This window comes from Hyperolius riggenbachi, chromosome 2 (assembly GCF_040937935.1).
Source record: "Hyperolius riggenbachi isolate aHypRig1 chromosome 2, aHypRig1.pri, whole genome shotgun sequence".
Taxonomy (NCBI): domain Eukaryota; kingdom Metazoa; phylum Chordata; class Amphibia; order Anura; family Hyperoliidae; genus Hyperolius; species Hyperolius riggenbachi.
The window spans coordinates 540,538,856-540,555,359 of NC_090647.1; the positions used below are offsets into that span (position 1 = coordinate 540,538,856).

The window sequence follows — 16,504 nt, forward strand, 5'->3', positions numbered from 1 at the left end:
GGCATCCCTGGCCCACAAGGTTCAGGACTCAATAATCCCTTGGGTGACAGTTCAGGGCCGAGTTCTGCAATAACAAAGCTTTTTTTTCCAGTTTGCTACATGCCTTGTGGAAGAACGTTAAAGGGACCCTGAGCTGTAAATATAATCAAAATCTGAACTTACCTGGGGCTTTCTCCAGCCCAACGTAGGTCGGGAGGTCTCTCGGCGTCCTTCTGGCTCTTCTCCCAGGCCTTCGTTCAGAAATGGCTCCCGGTAGCTCCCGGCGACACTGGGTCCGCGGGTCGGTTAAAAATGGCGCACAGCGCCAGGGGATAAAAAGGGCACCCCATAGACTTACATTATATAACGCTATTTAGCGTTATAAGTGTTAAAAATGGCGCAGGCAGTGTGCCTTACACTTATAACGCTAAATAGCGTTATAAGTGTTCAAAAATGCAGCAGGGGTCGGGGGAGGAGAGAGGCAGCGGGACACTGGAGGGCATAGGCATCGGGGGAGGATGTGCAGAGGCATACGTTACCTTGTCCTGGGCCGCCGATCGCTCCTTCCCTCCGCTCCTTCCCTTCTTCCATTCATTTACTGTAGTCCTGCAGCCGGCCAATCACCATGTGGCTTCAGTCTCCGCATGGTGATTGGCTGCTGCAGGACTACAGCAAACGAATGGAAGGAGCAGAGGGAAGGAGCGATCGCCGGCCCAGGACAAGGTAATGTATGCCTCTGCATACATCCACTGCCTATGCCCTCTAGTGTCCCGCTGCCTCTCTCCCCCAGCCCCCGCTGCCTACACTAGCAGCCCCCGCTGCCTATACTACCGACCCAGTGCCCTGCATGTTTTTCATGGCGCACCGCTCTGCAATCAATGTAGCATAAAACAAAATTTACTGTTTTATTGTATTTACATTAAAATGGTAAATAGCGTTTTATGATACATTTAACGGCAGAACGGTGCGCCATTTTTCTCCCTGCGCCATTTTCAGATGGACCCTGGGTCCGAGTGTCAGGCTCCTTCTTCCTGAAAGATGACATCAGTCGTCACCATGCCGGCCGCCTTGCGTCATCACGACGGCCAGCGTGACAGTACGGCGCATACGGTGGGCTGGAGAAAGCCCCAGGTAAGTACAGATTTTGATTATATTTACTGCTCGGAGTCCCTTTAACCTCCCTGGCAGTAAGCCCGTGCTGAGCACGGGCTATGCTGCGCAGGAGGATTTCTCAGGCCCTGCTGGGCCGATTTGCACACTTTTTTTTTTGTAACACGCAGCTAGCACTTTGCTAGCTGCGTGTGCACTCTGATCGCCGCCACTCGCTGCGCCACCCCCCCCCCCCCAGACCCCGTGCGCTGCCTGGCCAATCAGTGCCAGGCAGCACTGAGGGGTTGATCGGTGACATCATGCCGCCCGTCGCCATGGCGACGGGGGAAGCCCTCCAGGAAATCCTGTTCTGTGAACGGGATTTCCTGATCGGAGATCGCCGGAAGCGATCGATGAGGGCGGGGGGATGCCGCTGCACAGCGGCTAACATGCAGCGAGCCCTGGGCTCCCTACATGATTTAATTTTTATTTTTTTTTAAACTGCTCTGCTGCCCCCTGGCGGTTTTTAATAGACCACCAGGGGGGTTAATAAGTGAAGCCCAGCATCTTTCTTCTGCTGGGCCCATTTACCTTATTGCTGTAGGCATTATTTTCCAACTTCTGTATTTCTTTTGTTTAGAACCATATGTAATGGACCTGGTTCTGAGAGTACATCCTGTCCGTCCCCAAAAAGCTTCAGAGGAGTCTTTTGTTGCCACCTGTTCAGCCGCTGGCAGACCAGCCCCTGAGATCTCCTGGAACTCTAAGGATGGTCCTCAGATAACACCCCATACTTACACCAGAGAAGACGCTAATGGGACAGTGACTGTCATCAGTAACTTCACCCACAAGACCACTCAGGGGATGAAAGAAGTGACCTGTGTGGTGAAACACCCAACACTCCACTCTGACAGACGCCTCTCTGCTGCTCTAGATGTTACAAGTAAGTATGCATATGAAATGCTAATTGCTATAACCACCTTCCTCCACCCTACCCTTCCTGCACTCTAGTTCTACTGTCATATGACTTCCCAGACACATGATCTGCTACTGCAGCCCTGTCCTCTCTAGCTAAACCCTCCAGCTCCACCTCCACAGGATTGCTGCCAACTGCTCTGGTTGCTGCAGTCACCATACAAGCCTCTTTTAATACCAATAAGGGATCTCTCCCTAGATCCATGGGAGAGTATATAAACAGTATAATAAAACTTTTCTTTTTTAAGTTTAAGGTTGGGTTCACAGTGGTCAGTTGCACTAGCGTCGTGACGGGGGTGCGGGGGGTGCGACCCGCACCAGGTGGGGTGACCCCAGCCTCCCTAGAGGGGGTGCGCTGCATGGAGGGGAGAGCCGCAGCCGTGGGGAGGGCAGCCCGACCTCTCCCTCCCTCTCCCAGAACTGGCCTCCGTGCTCCCCCCTCCAGACTTCATAGAGCAATGCGCAGGGGAGCCTGTACTAAACGACTCACCTCCCTGCATTCCCATCACCGCTCAGTCGCCGCTGGTCCTCTCCTCTCTGCATACGCTGATACACACACTGCTTCCGGCTAAACAGGATCTATCTAACCTATACTGGGGGGCACCTACCTAATCTAACCTATAATGGGGGGCACCTACCTATCTAACCTATACTGGGCAGCAGCTACCTATCTAACCTATACTGGGGGCAGCTACCTATCTAACCTATACTGGGGGGCAGCTACCTATCTAACCTATAATGGGGGGCACCTACCTAATCTAACCTGTACTGGGGGCACCTACCTAATCTAACCTATACTGGGGGGCACCTACCTTATCTAACCTATACTGGGGGGCACCTACCTAATCTAACCTATACTGGGCAGCAGCTACCTATCTAACCTATACTGGGGGGCAGCTACCTATCTAACCTATACTGGGGGGCACCTACCCAATCTATCCTCTACTGGGGGGCAGCTACCTATCTAAACTACACTGGAGACACCTACCAATCTAACCTATACTGGGGGCAGCTACCTATGTAATCTATACTGGGGCACCTACCTATCTAACCTGTATTGGGGGCACCTACCTAGCTACCTAGCTAGCCTATACTGGTGGCAACTATACTGGCTACCTATATTGGAGGCACTTACCTAACTAACCTATACAGGGGGCACCTACCTATCTAACCTATGCTGGGGGCAACTATTCTGGCTACCTATATTAGCCCACTGCCTTACAGTTACATTACAGTTACCCCCACCCATGTCATGTCATGTCCACACCCATTTTTTTTGCCGCTGCGCGCTTCGCTTTTTTGGGGGGGGGGGGTATCGGTGAATTATCCGCACCGGGTCTCAAGCACCCTAGCTGCGCCACTGATTGAAAGACAGGGTCAGGAACCAATGAAATCAGCTCTGACCCGTTCACAGGAACTCTGCCATCATAGAGACAGGCAGAGCGAGTGAGTTGTGGCGGGAGATGGCAAGGATTCAGCGGCGAGATCAGCGGGAGCGACGAAAATGGCGGATATGCGCAGCGGCGGTGAATTGAAATCTACGCCCTGGCAGCCAGATAGCCATCAAAACGGCGTAGATTTCAATTACGGCTGTCCGTAAGTAGTTAATTTTAGCGTGTGCACACAGTGTGCGGTCCAACAGCATAGTGCGGTCCAACAGCATAGTGTGCGCTCTTAACTTTCGTGCGATGTGCTCGTAGTGTGACCGATGTACTCCACTAGCGCGGCTACTACTACATTAAATTATATTATTATTATTATTTATTGTATTTATAAAGCGCCAACGTATTATGCAGCGCTGACATACCTAGTAGATGCAGTAGTGAGCAATGTTGCTATTTTTGCAGATGATACAAAATTGTGCAGATTCATCAACTCTCAGGAAGATAGTGTCATATTGCAACAGGATCTGGATAGGATGGCTATATGGGCACATACATGGCAGATGAAATTCAATGTTGACAAATGTAAAGTCATGCATTTTGGTCGTACCAATGGTCTAGCACCATACAAAATAAATGGGATACAGTTGGGAACATCAAACTTGGAGAAGGACTTAGGAGTACTCCTTGACAACAAGTTAAATAATCGTACTCAATGCCAAGCCGCTGCAGCTAAAGCGAACAAAATTTTGGGATGCATTAAAAGGGAAATAAAAACTCGAGATGCCAGCATAATATTGCCCCTGTTTAACTCTCTAGTAAGGCCACATCTGGAATATGGAATTCAGTTCTGGGCACCACATTACAAAAAAGATATTGCAGTTTTAGAGCAGGTGCAGAGACGAGCTACAAAATTGATACGTGGGATGGACGGTCTCGCTTACCAAGAAAGGTTAGATAAACTGGGTTTATTTAGTCTAGAGAAAAGACGCCTTAGAGGAGATCTAATTAACATTTATAAATACATCAGAGGGCAATATAATAGCTTGGCGGATGAGCTTTTTGTCCCTAGGCCTTCTCAAAGGACTAGAGGACATGAGCTGCGCATGGAGGAAAAACGTTTTAGCCATTTATTTAGGAAAGGGTTCTTTACAGTAAGAGTGATTAAGATGTGGAATGCATTGCCACAGGAAGTCGTTATGGCAAACTCTATACCTGCATTTAAAGGAGGCTTAGATGCTTTCCTTGCGTTGAAAGACATCCATGGCTACAATTACTAGGTTATGCCTAATGATGTTGATCCAGGGATTTTATCTGATTGCCATCTGGAGTCAGGAAGGAATTTTTCCCTTTTGGGGCTAATTGGACCATGCCTTGTGGGGTTTTTTTCGCCTTCCTCTGGATCAACAGGGGTATGTGGGGGACGGGCTGGAGTTGTACTTTGTACTGGTTGAACTCGATGGACGTATGTCTTTTTTTCAACCAAAATAACTATGTAACTATGTAACTATACAGTAGTAGCGGCCATGCTACTGGAGTAGACTGGACTACAAGCACATGACGCTGCAGTTAGGAGCATCACACAGACGTTAAGAGTGCACACTACGCAGGTAGGACCGTGCGCTGTGTGCATGCGCTAATATTTACACATGCTCTGTGTGTGCTTTAGGTTTTAAGTGGTTTTATGAATCAAGCCCATTGTAAGCTCGTTTTGGACCACAACTTTTGTTGTAGCAGGCAACTGAGTATGGCCTGAATAAAGAAGTAAAGATAAAGAAATAAAGATAAATGAAGTGGTACACCACAAGTCGTGCTTAAAGCAATGTATTAAGAAGGAAATCACAACATGTTTTGGGCTACGCCCTTCATCGGGTGTGAGGAAGGCCTGGGACCCAGAACAAAGCGCAAAGTGCTATCGCAATAGCTAGCAATTTGTGGTAGCGCTTTCCAAATGATTTCCCTACTCCTATACAATACATTGGAATGGAAATGCTCTCAAAATGCTGCATGTCCTGCAATTGTGATTTGTTTAATCACAATCGCTCTAGTGGAATTTGTCCCATCCATTTGCATTGGCAGAGCATTTAGGGAAATTGCTAGTGATTGAAAATGACCCTCATCACTCAAAAAAATCATGCTCCAGTGCGTTCCAGGCCTAAAGGTCTTTCACATTGGGCTGATCTGTATGCTTGTCCAGGGGTGCAGCTAAGGTTTTTGTGGCCCCAAGCGGACTATAGGAAGTGGCCCTGGCGAAAAATGGGCATGGCTATTCCATAGAAAGTGGGCGTGGCCATGACATGTGGGTGAAGCAGGAGGGGGGACTGGGGAGTGTAGGGCGGCGCGACGAAAAATGGGCGTGGGAGGAGTGTTCATGGCACGCACAGCTCGCCGTGCCAAAAAATGGGCGTGACCATGACATTGTATGGGCGGAGCGTAAACGTAACCCCAAAGCAGCAAATATAGCCAACTATGACCATTAAATAATAAATGCAACAACAGTTACCCCAGACACCAGAAAATAAATGCAATGAAGGCAACATTTCACCAGAAAAAAAAACAACGCAATGTGGGCAGCATTTCAGCAAAAAACAAACGCAATGTGGGCAGCATTTCAGCAGAAAACAAACGCAATTTGGGCAACATTTCAGCAAAAAACAAATGCAATGTGGGTAACATTTTAGCAAAAAACAAATGCAATTTTGGGCAACATTTCAGCAAAAAACAAACGTAATTTGAGAAACATTTTACCGGAAAATAAACGCAATGTGGGCAACATTTCAGCAGAAAATAACGCAGTGTGGGCAGCATTTCAGCAGAAAACAACGCAATGTGGGCGGCATTTCAGCAGAAAATAACGCAATGTGGGCAGCATTTCAGCAGAAAATAACGCAATGTGGGCAACATTCAGCAGAAAATAACGCAATGTGGGCAACATTCAGCAGAAAATAATGCAATGTGGGCAACATTTCACCTGCAAAAAAAGGAATTTACTCACGTGACAGAAGTCTCCTCTCCCGGCCAGCCTCTGGCGCGCAGCTCCCCAGACCATCTTGCTCCTGCACTGCAGTCTCCCGCTCTGAATGGAATAGCAGGGCTACGGGAAGATGGCGCCCGAAGCCCTGTACTGAAGACGCAAATAGTCTCCAGTACAGGGCTTTGGACACCATCTTCCCGTAGCCCTGCTCTGCCTGCCGGAAGACTATGCAGGCTGGAGCGGGGCTGCGGGCTATGAACTGGCTGGCGGCCAGCCCAGTGCAGACAACAGTGTGACTTAACGGCGATGTCACGGAGCCTACGAGGCCCCTAAAAATGTGAGGCCCCAAGCGGCTGCTTGGTGCCTGCTTGGTGCCTGGCGGCGCCCCTGTGCTTGTCATTGCCTGTGCTGATCGCTAGCAAGGGCCCTGGCAGGTACAGCTGACAAGTGGTGGATTTATTGTCTTGAGATTCTCATGTAAAAGAAGCCAAATTCTACTAGCACAGCACAACTTTATTTGGGGTTAACCAGAGTCTCTTAAATTGATAGCAGGTGAAGATTGAATGTTGTAATTAAATGAAAAGGTGCGTCAACTAAATGTTAACCACTTCTGAACCAGCAGTCTCTTAAAAAACAAAAGACTGCTGGTACCGCAAAATGGTGGCTACCAACAAATCGCCACACAGACCCGCCACTCTCGCCGCTCACCCTTCGCCGCAGGCCACTTGCTTTGCCGTGGCTATGACGGCAGAGCTCTGTGCGCCGGTCAGGAGCTGATTTCATTCGCTGCTGACCCTGTCATCAATGTAAGCCAATGGGATTGGCTCACAGTGATCACGAGGTCAGGAACCAATGAAATCGGCTCCTGACCGGCTCACAGAGCTCTGCTGTCATGCTGACGGCAGGGCAAGTGAGCTGCGGTGGGGGCAGAGCGTCGCGATCGGCAGGACTACGCGGCAGCGATGTTGAGATCTATGTCCTGTCAGAAACAAGCGGCCATAAACAGGACATAGATTTCAACTAGCGCAGTCCAAAGATGGTTAAGGTGCGCAGACACACCCATTATAACTGTCAACCACATGGATCAAGAATCAAGGCAACAAGTTCAGGGCTGAGTTCTGCACAGCTTTTTTTTTTCTTCCAGTTTGCTGCATGCCTTTTGGGAGAACATTAATGCGTGAAGCCCAGCATCCTAATTCTGTTCATTTGCCTTCTTACTGTAGTAATTATCTTCCACCTTCTGTACTTCTATGTTTCTTCTGTTTTAGAAGGAAGTATGAAGGACCTGGTTCTGAAAGTACATCCTCTCCATTCTCCAAAAGCTTCAGAGGTTGCCACCTGTTCAGCCACCGGCAAACCAGCCCCTGAGATCTCCTGGAACTTAACGGATGGTCTGCAAATAAAACCCCATACTAACACCAGAGAAGACGCTAACGGTACAGTGACTGTCATCAGTAACTTCACTTTCAAGGCCACTCAGGGGGTGAAAGAAGTGACCTGTGTGGTGAAACATCCAGAATGCCTCCCTGACACAACCCTCTCTCCTACTTCAAATGTTACCAGTAAGTAGGCATGGGAAATTTTGACTTAACTAATAACTGCAGAGATAAGATTATGCAGAAGTGATTAAGCCATTGTTCCATCAGTGGTACAGTTATGATCTGTTTTGCTTCTGGAACTGGAAATGACTCTTTACCACATGTCATTGTTTAACCCTTCAACAGCCAATTTATTTAGACGCTTACAAGAGCTCCAGGCCAACTTATTTTAGCACGTTTTTACAGTGGTGTGAAAAACTATTTGCCCCCTTCCTGATTTCTTATTCTTTTGCATGTTTGTCACACTTAAATGTTTCTGCTCATCAAAAACCGTTAACTATCAGTCAAAGATAACATAATTGAACACAAAATGCAGTTTTAAATGATGTTTTTTATTATTTAGTGAGAAAAAAAACTCCACATCTACATGGCCCTGTGTGAAAAAGTGATTGCCCCCCCCCTTGTTTAAAAATAACTTAACTGTGGTTTATCACACCTGAGTTCAATTTCTGTAGTCACCCCCAGGCCTGATTACTGCCACACCTGTTTCAATCAAGAAATCACTTAAATGGGAGCTATCTGACACAGAGAAGTAGACCAAAAGCACCTCAAAAGCTAGACATCATGCCAAGATCCAAAGAAATTCAGGAACAAATGAGAACAAAAGTACTGTAATTGAGATCTATCAGCCTGGTAAAGGTTATAAAGCCATTTCTAAAGCTTTGGGACTCCAGCGAACGACATTGAGAGCCATTATCCACAAATGGCAAAAACATGGAACAGTGATGAACCTTCCCAGGAGTGGCCGGCCGACCAAAATTACCCCAAGAGTGCAGAGAAAACTCATCCGGGAGGCCACAAAAGACCCCAGGACAACATCTAAAGAACTGCAGGCCTCACTTGCCTCAATTAAGGTCAGTGTTCACGACTCCACCATAAGAAAGAGACTGGGCAAAAACGGCCTGCATGGCAGATATCCAAGGCGCAAACCACTTTTAAGCAAAAAGAACAAAGGCTCGTCTCAATTTTGCTAAAAAACATTTCAATGATTGCCAAGACTTTTGGGAAAATACCTTGTGGACCGACGAGACAAAAGTTGAACTTTTTGGAAGGTGCCTGTCCCGTTACATCTGTCATAGAAGTAACACAGCATTTCAGCAAAAGAACATCTTACCAACAGTAAAATATGGTGGTGGTAGTGTGATGGTCTGGGGTTGTTTTGCTGCTTCAGGACCTGGAACGCTTGCTGTGATAGATGGAACCATGAATTTTACTGTCTACCAAAAAATCCTGAAGGAGAATGTCCGGCCATCTGTTTGTCAACTCAAGCTGAAGCGATCTTGGGTGCTGCAGCAGGACAATGACCCAAAACACACCAGCAAATCCACCTCTGAATGGCTGAAGAAAAACAAAATGAAGACTTTGGAGTGGCCTAGTCAAAATCCTGACCTGAATCCTATTGAGATGTTGTGGCATGACCTTAAAAAGGCGGTTCATGCTAGAAAACCCTCAAATAAAGCTGAATTACAACAATTCTGCAAAGATGAGTGGGCCAAAATTCCTCCAGAGCGCTGTAAAAGTTGCAAATTATCGCAAACGCTTGATTGCAGTTATTGCTGCTAAGGGTGGCCCAACCAGTTATTAGGTTCAGGGGCAATTTCTTTTTCACACAGGGCCATGTAGGTTTTGAGTTTTTTTTCTCACTAAATAATAAAAACCATCATTTAAAACTGCATTTTGTGTTCAATTATGTTATCTTTGACTAATAGTTAACGGTTTTTGATAAGCAGAAACATTTAAGTGTGACAAACATGCAAAAGAATAAGAAATCAGGAAGGGGGCAAATAGTTTTTCACACCACTGTATTTCTTATTTGTTACATTTCGTTGCTAATAATTAGTACAACTGTTTTGTGTATTTATGGCCACTTGTCACTAGGAGGCAGTGTGAGACAATAACAGAGGATTTCTGCTTTCAGTTTCTATATTTCTGCTAGCAGGAAGACGTCAAAGCATTCCAAGAATTTACAGTATAAAGAGTTATGCCGCTAATGTCAAAAGCAGTGCACTTATCTCAAACAAGATAACTCTATTGAAGCTGCTAATGAGCTAAATGCAGCAGGATGCAGAGAAGACTCATTTCTGTACAGCAGCCCCATACTCTGCTGCTGCTAACCCTTCACCCTGCCCTTCCTGCACTCCAGTTCCACGGTCATATAACTCTTTGCACACTCTCACAAATACTCATCACAGTCCAGCCATTCAAATACAACAAGTTCAGGAATCAATCACTACTATCCCTACAGCTGATTAAAAGGCAGAGGCTTTAGATTGCAAACAATTGCATTATTTTGCACAGTCACATATGCATTAACCCAGGCCACAGGGATCATAAGTTACAGAAAAGAAAGATTTCAGTCTCATCTTCCAAATGGAGACATATAAAAAAGGGGAAATTGAGGTTGCTAAAGAGAGTTTGGCCAATCAAACAGCAAAATCGACTTATTTTACTTTTATATGTTTAAGCATGTGCCTATTGTAAGAAAGCAAATTGAATCCCCTTCCACCATCTCCCACCCAATTGATAACCCAGTTTCGTTCTGCATTGCCAAAGTAGTCCATAGCAGCACATGGGGACAGGAGACACCAATGCTTTTGAAATTGAGTGCATCTGAGTCTCATTGAAGTAGTCTGAAACTCAGCATTCCCTCTTTGTTCTAAAATATTATTTACAGCACAAAAACTACTACCACAACAAATGTAGCAGAACATCATTCAAACAGTTAAACACAGCACTTTGTTCTTCAGTGGAAAGCTCCTTGCTTCAGTGGAAAGCTTCTGGCCATCTAAAGAGGTGATGATAACATTACCTTTTGTTTACATTACTCTGTTGTTACAATTAGTATCCAGCCAGCAGAGTGCTGCAATGGAACGGTACTGATCTAAGAAGCAGAGACAGCTGAAAAATTATCTCCACATAGATTTGTTCATATAAATACAGCAGCTATGAATAAAATGCAATGGCAGCTTTCAGAGCAAATAAACTGTACTTTGGGAACTGAACAAAGGCAAATATGGTAACTGTAAGGGTAATAAAAAGTAGGAAAACACATTTTTATTGAATATTATGTCAGTTTTATCCCTTTTGTAATAAAAACTGTCAATGAGATGCTAATAACTCAGGTGGCTTGAATGAAAATTGTATGCAGCTTGGAACTGTAATCATATGCATGTGCTGCCAACTTTGATTAGTCCAATACTGAGCTGCATACAACTTGCATCAATTTGCAGGCAAGCCAAAACAATTGACTCCTCACTGACAATCTGTATTTATTGCTGTTCTTGAAAAACCACCATCAACTGTTTACCATGCATCGGTGTAAGGTAGGGGTGTTTTTAGGCATAGGCATTCCAGGCTACTGCCAGGAGTGTCATTGGTTCTGGAGGGCACCATGCCCTTATTACCGTAAGCCCTGCCCCTGTACTTTGCTCTACCCAGAACTAAGCCATGCCTCCCGATTTAAGCCACACCCCACATGTGTTTTACCTCCTTCTGTCTCTTCGTACCAGCTTCAGTCCCCCTGTGCCACCTCTACCCTCAGAAACTTCCCCCCCCCTTCCAACTACTTTGGGCCCACACTCTATGACCACCTAGCTTTTTTGGCAAAATTTGTTGAGGGTTAGCATAAACCGGGCACCTAGACTATCTCCAGGCCCTAGGCACCTGTTTAACCAATTGAGGACAGTAGGCTTACACCCCCTAGTGACCAGACAGTTTGCTGCAGGGCCGTAGGTATTAGCACACAAATTAAGCCCCCTTCCCCCCTTTTCTGCCCACCACCAGAGCTTTCTGTTGAAGGGCTCTGATCACTGTGCTGCTATGGACTACTTTGTTTTGTTTTTTTAATTTATTTATTTGTTAATATTTTTGTAATAAAAATAGATATTTTTTTATTTATTTTGTAACTCCCCTCCCTCCCCCCTGGCAGCCAATCCCAGCGATCGGCTCTCAAAGACATCAGCCTATGAGAGCCAATCTCTCTCTGAGCCTCCCAAGGGGACAGCCGAGTGTCAGGGCTGTCCCCAGTATATAGCAGCGCTGTGCATTGTAAATAGATGGCTGTTGTGGTTTCGCCATCTGAGTCTCTTAGCGGTTCAGACTGATGACGGAGCTCCGCTTCGTCATTCCAGCGGGGATGCGCACGCATCAGCACGCGTGATCCCCTACAACCTCCCCCTCCAGCGTTCAGTGGTCCTGGGGGAGCTGCCGCGTTCATGACAATTGGTCTTTGCTCCTCTCCTCTCTTGGTAAGCGCACACTCTTTTCACTGGCGTTTCCGCCCTATTCATCACACTGTGGAACTGCTGTTTCTCTGAGCATTCTATTGGCCTCTGGCCACTCTTTTCTTTTCAGCATGGTCACATTTTTCCACCATTGTTCCTATTCATTGCTCTTCACACTGCGCACCACTTTTCCTACTGCCCTGGCAGGTGTGATTTTTTTGAATCTCATGCACACATGTCGGTCTGCAGTTCCTTTAGTGCACCACACCTTTGAGCACACCTATTGTGCGTCCCAGGTTTTAGGTCAGCAAACAATTTATATATATATATATACTAGCTGGACGCCCGGCATTGCCCGGGTATGTATTTGGCTAGTGTTGGCTCTGCCCACTTTTCCTAACCCTAACACACAATTACTTAATGACCAAGTATGTGAGCTTTGCGGTCTTTGGCATCAATAATTTGCAATGAAATAAAATTAATCTGATTGGATGTGGCTCCACCCCTTTTCTGAATTTGAACCCCAATCACCTAATGGCCAACTGTACCAGGTACAGGTGATTAACAGTGCAAGAGGCTTGTGCCATTAACAGTGCAAGAATTGCATCAATTAAATATTCCCCTTAAAAATCAATAGGTGGATTTTGACTGGCTTTTATAGGCTCCACCCACTTTTCTGAATATTAATCCCAGTCACCCAGTGACCAACTGTGCAAAGTTTGAGAACCCTGCCATTAACAGTGTAAGAATGGCTGCAGTTTACATTTGCGCAATGACATTTGTATTTTTCTCCACCCACTTATTTCCTAACATTGTTCAGGTATGCATTTGGCTGGTGTTGGCTCCGCCTACTATTTCTAACCCTAACACACAATTACTCAATAACCAAGTTTGTGAGCTTTGCGGTCTTTGGCATCAATAATTTGCATAGAGATTAAACAAATCTGATTGGCTGTTTGTGGCTCCACCCCTTGTCTGAATTTGAACCCCAGTCACCCAATGACCAACTGTACCAGGTTTAAGGCTTGTGCCATTAACAGTGCAAGAATGGTAGCAATTACATATTCCCCTTGAAAATCAATAGGGACATTTTGTTTGGCTTTTGTAGGCTCCACCCACTTCTCTGAATATTAATCCCAGTCACCCAGTGACCAATTGTGCAAAGTTTGAGAACCCTACCATTAAAAGTGTAGGAATTGCTGCAGTTTACATTTTCTCAGTGAAATTTGCATTAGTCTCCGCCTACTGATGATCCGGCATTGCCCGATTATGTATTTTGCAGGTGCTGGCTGCTCCCACTTTTCCTAACCCTAACACACAATTAACCAAATAACCTGCATTAAAATGAAACAAATCATATTGGCTGTGTGTGGCTCCACCCTGTTTTATGAATGTAAACCCCATTCACGCAATGATCAACTGTACCAGGTTTCAGGCTTGTGCCATTAACAGTGCAAGAATGGCAGCAATGAAATATTCCCCTGAAAAATCAATAGGTAATTTTTGATTGCCTTTTGTAGGCTCCGCCCACTTTTCTGAATATTAATCCCAGTCACCCAGTAACCAACTGTGCAAAGTTTGAGAACCCTACCATTAACAGCGTAAGAATTGCTGCAGTTTAAATTTTCTCAGTAAAATTTGCATTAGTCTCCGCCTACTGATGACCCGGCATTGCCCGTTTATGTATTTGGCTGGTGTTGGCTGTGCCTACTTTTCTAACCCTAACACACAATTAATCAATTACCAAGTTTGTGATCTTTGCGGTGTTTGGCATCAATAATTTGCATTGAAATGAAACAAATCTAATTGGCTGTTTGTGGCTCCACCCCTTTCTGAAATTGAACCCTAGTCACCCAATGATCAACTGTACCAGGTTTGAGGCTTGTGCCATTAACAGTGCAAGAATGGCAGCAATGTAAATATTCCCCTTGAAAATCAATAGGTGAATTTTGATTGGCTTTTATAGACTCCACCCACCTTTCTGAATATTAATCCCAGTCACCCAACGACCAACTGTGCAAAGTTTGAGAACCCTGCCATTAACAGTGTAAGAATGGCTGCAGTTTAAATTTTTCAGTGAAATTTGTATTTGTCTCCGCCCCCTTTTTGGTTATGGGAATAAAAAGTACTAGCCGACCCGCGGCGTACCATACGCCGCGTAAGAGGGTAGAGGGCAGGAAGGGGGCATTGGGCACAGCGGCAGGGAGGGGGGTTGGACCCCCCCTCAACTGGGTCCCCCATGTGTGCTCTACCTCCAGCCTAAGCTCAGCAGGAACCCCCCCCCCTCACCTGGGTCCCCCATGGGCACTCCCCCTCCAGCTTAAGCTCATCAGGACCCCCCCCCCCCCTCACCTTGGTCCCCCATGTGCACTCCCCTTCTTGCTTAAGCACAGTAGCAGCCGCCACTGTTAGTAAGAGGCAGCAGACGGGGATGACTCACCTCTTCCGTGTTCCATCGTGCGTTCCACTGTCGTCACTTCCTGCAATGCCGCACACTGTATTGGTGTAATTTGCCTTTTTAAAACAGAAGGAAATCTGCAATAATTCAGCTTTAAGTGAACATTTGTGGTTACCCACAATGCACTGCTACTAAATATGCAAATTACCCCTTTTCCCCATTGGTAAGCCAAGCAAGCATCCAGAGCCGCTGGCGTATAGCAAGCATATAGCTTTAAATTTTACACAGTCATATCAAACCCACATGTAGACAGCCTGTTTCAGACTTTTGGTCCTCATCAGTACATTGCTTAGTAAGCCAAGCAAGCATCCAGAGCCACTGGTGTATTGCAAGCATATAGCTTTAAATTTTACACAGTCATATCAAACCCACATGTAGACACCCTGTTTCAGACTTTTGGTCCTCATCAGTACATGGCAGGGATTGATACGGCTGTATGAGATAGGCCTTGGACCAGTACAACAGAGTAACCAAGCAGCTCAGGGTGACCCAAACTACTAAGAATGTATAGGATGATAAAAGAGACCAAAAAGCCCTCCTACTAAAAAAAGCAAAGCTTGGTGTAATTTTCCTTTTTAAAACAGAAGCAAATCTGCACTAATTCAGCTATAAGTGAACATTTGTGGTTACCCACAATGCACTGCTACTGAATATGCAAATTATCCCTCTTTGCCCTTGGTTTAATATGACACTACTTCTTGCTTGGACCAGCCCTGGGGGCAGGGCGCTACTTCTTCTTCTTGTTTGAAGGTTGAGGCACTTACTCTATTATATAATTACTATTCCCCCTCCAGGCCGCCATGGATAGTGGGGGAATGATATAATTCGGCTTCCAGCGATTGCTAGAGGTCGAATTATTGTGTTTTTTAAGCAACTTCGGCTCCGTCTTCTGACGGCGCCGACGTTACTCACTGAGCGCCGCTATAGACTGATTCCCATTACAGTCTATGGCGGCACTCGCTGCGCCCAAATCTAGCAGTGCTGAAAAGCACTGCTCCACGACCGCTTTGCAGTATTGGTTTTTTGACCCTGCATAGTTTGACATGCGAAAGCAAATGCATATTTGCATGAGCATTGCCTCATGAATAGTCAATTAGGCCAGATTTGCAAAGCCAGACTTGCTAGGGTTAAGCCTCCTTTTCACAGACTGTTGATAGGCAGTGAAATGCCTCTCAAACTCTCTCAACTGCTCACTGCTGCCTAGTAACTGCTTGTTGCTGCCTGATAACTGCTTGTTGCTGCCTGATAACTTCTTACTTGTGCCTGGTAACTGCTTGCTGAGCACACAGCTCAACAGTCCGTGGAAAGGAGGCATCAAACTTGGTCTTTGAGCACGCATACATTTTCTCATGCAAAGTACTTCTTCTTCTTGCTGGAAGGTTGAGGCCCTTATTCAATTATGAATAGCCAATTAGGCCAGATTTGCAAACCCAGACTTGCTAGGGTTAGGCCTCCTTTCCACGGACTGTTAATAGGCAGTGAAATGCCTCTCAAACTCTCTCAACTGCTCACTGCTGCCTAGTAACTGTTCACTGCTGCCTGGTAACTGCTCACTGCTGCCTAGTAACTGCTTGTTGCTGCCTGATAACTGCTTGTTGCTGCCTGATAACTTCTTACCTGTGCCTGGTAACTGCTTGCTGAGCACACAGCTCAACAGTCCGTGGAAAGGAGGCCTCAAACGTGGTCTTTGAGCACGCATACATTTTCTCATGCAAAGTACTTCTTTTTCTTGCTGGACGGTTGAGGCACTTACTGAATTATATATATAGATCCTATACTTTATTCCAGGTAATGTACTATGTGTGTGCCAAATTTCATTCAAATCC

General features: G+C 45.9%; 1 protein-coding gene across 3 annotated transcripts in view; it reads left to right on the forward strand.

Annotated features, from left to right (window-relative positions):
* LOC137545090 (OX-2 membrane glycoprotein-like) overlaps window positions 1-16,504 on the forward strand; it is an 83,304-nt gene that overhangs the window by 42,891 nt on the left and 23,909 nt on the right. For all 3 annotated transcript variants that reach the window (XM_068266199.1, XM_068266200.1, XM_068266201.1), the window contains exons 3-4: window positions 1,709-2,011; window positions 7,668-7,961. In XM_068266199.1, the coding sequence (XP_068122300.1) occupies window positions 1,709-2,011; window positions 7,668-7,961 (597 nt within the window). The remainder of the gene's footprint in view (window positions 1-1,708; window positions 2,012-7,667; window positions 7,962-16,504) is intronic.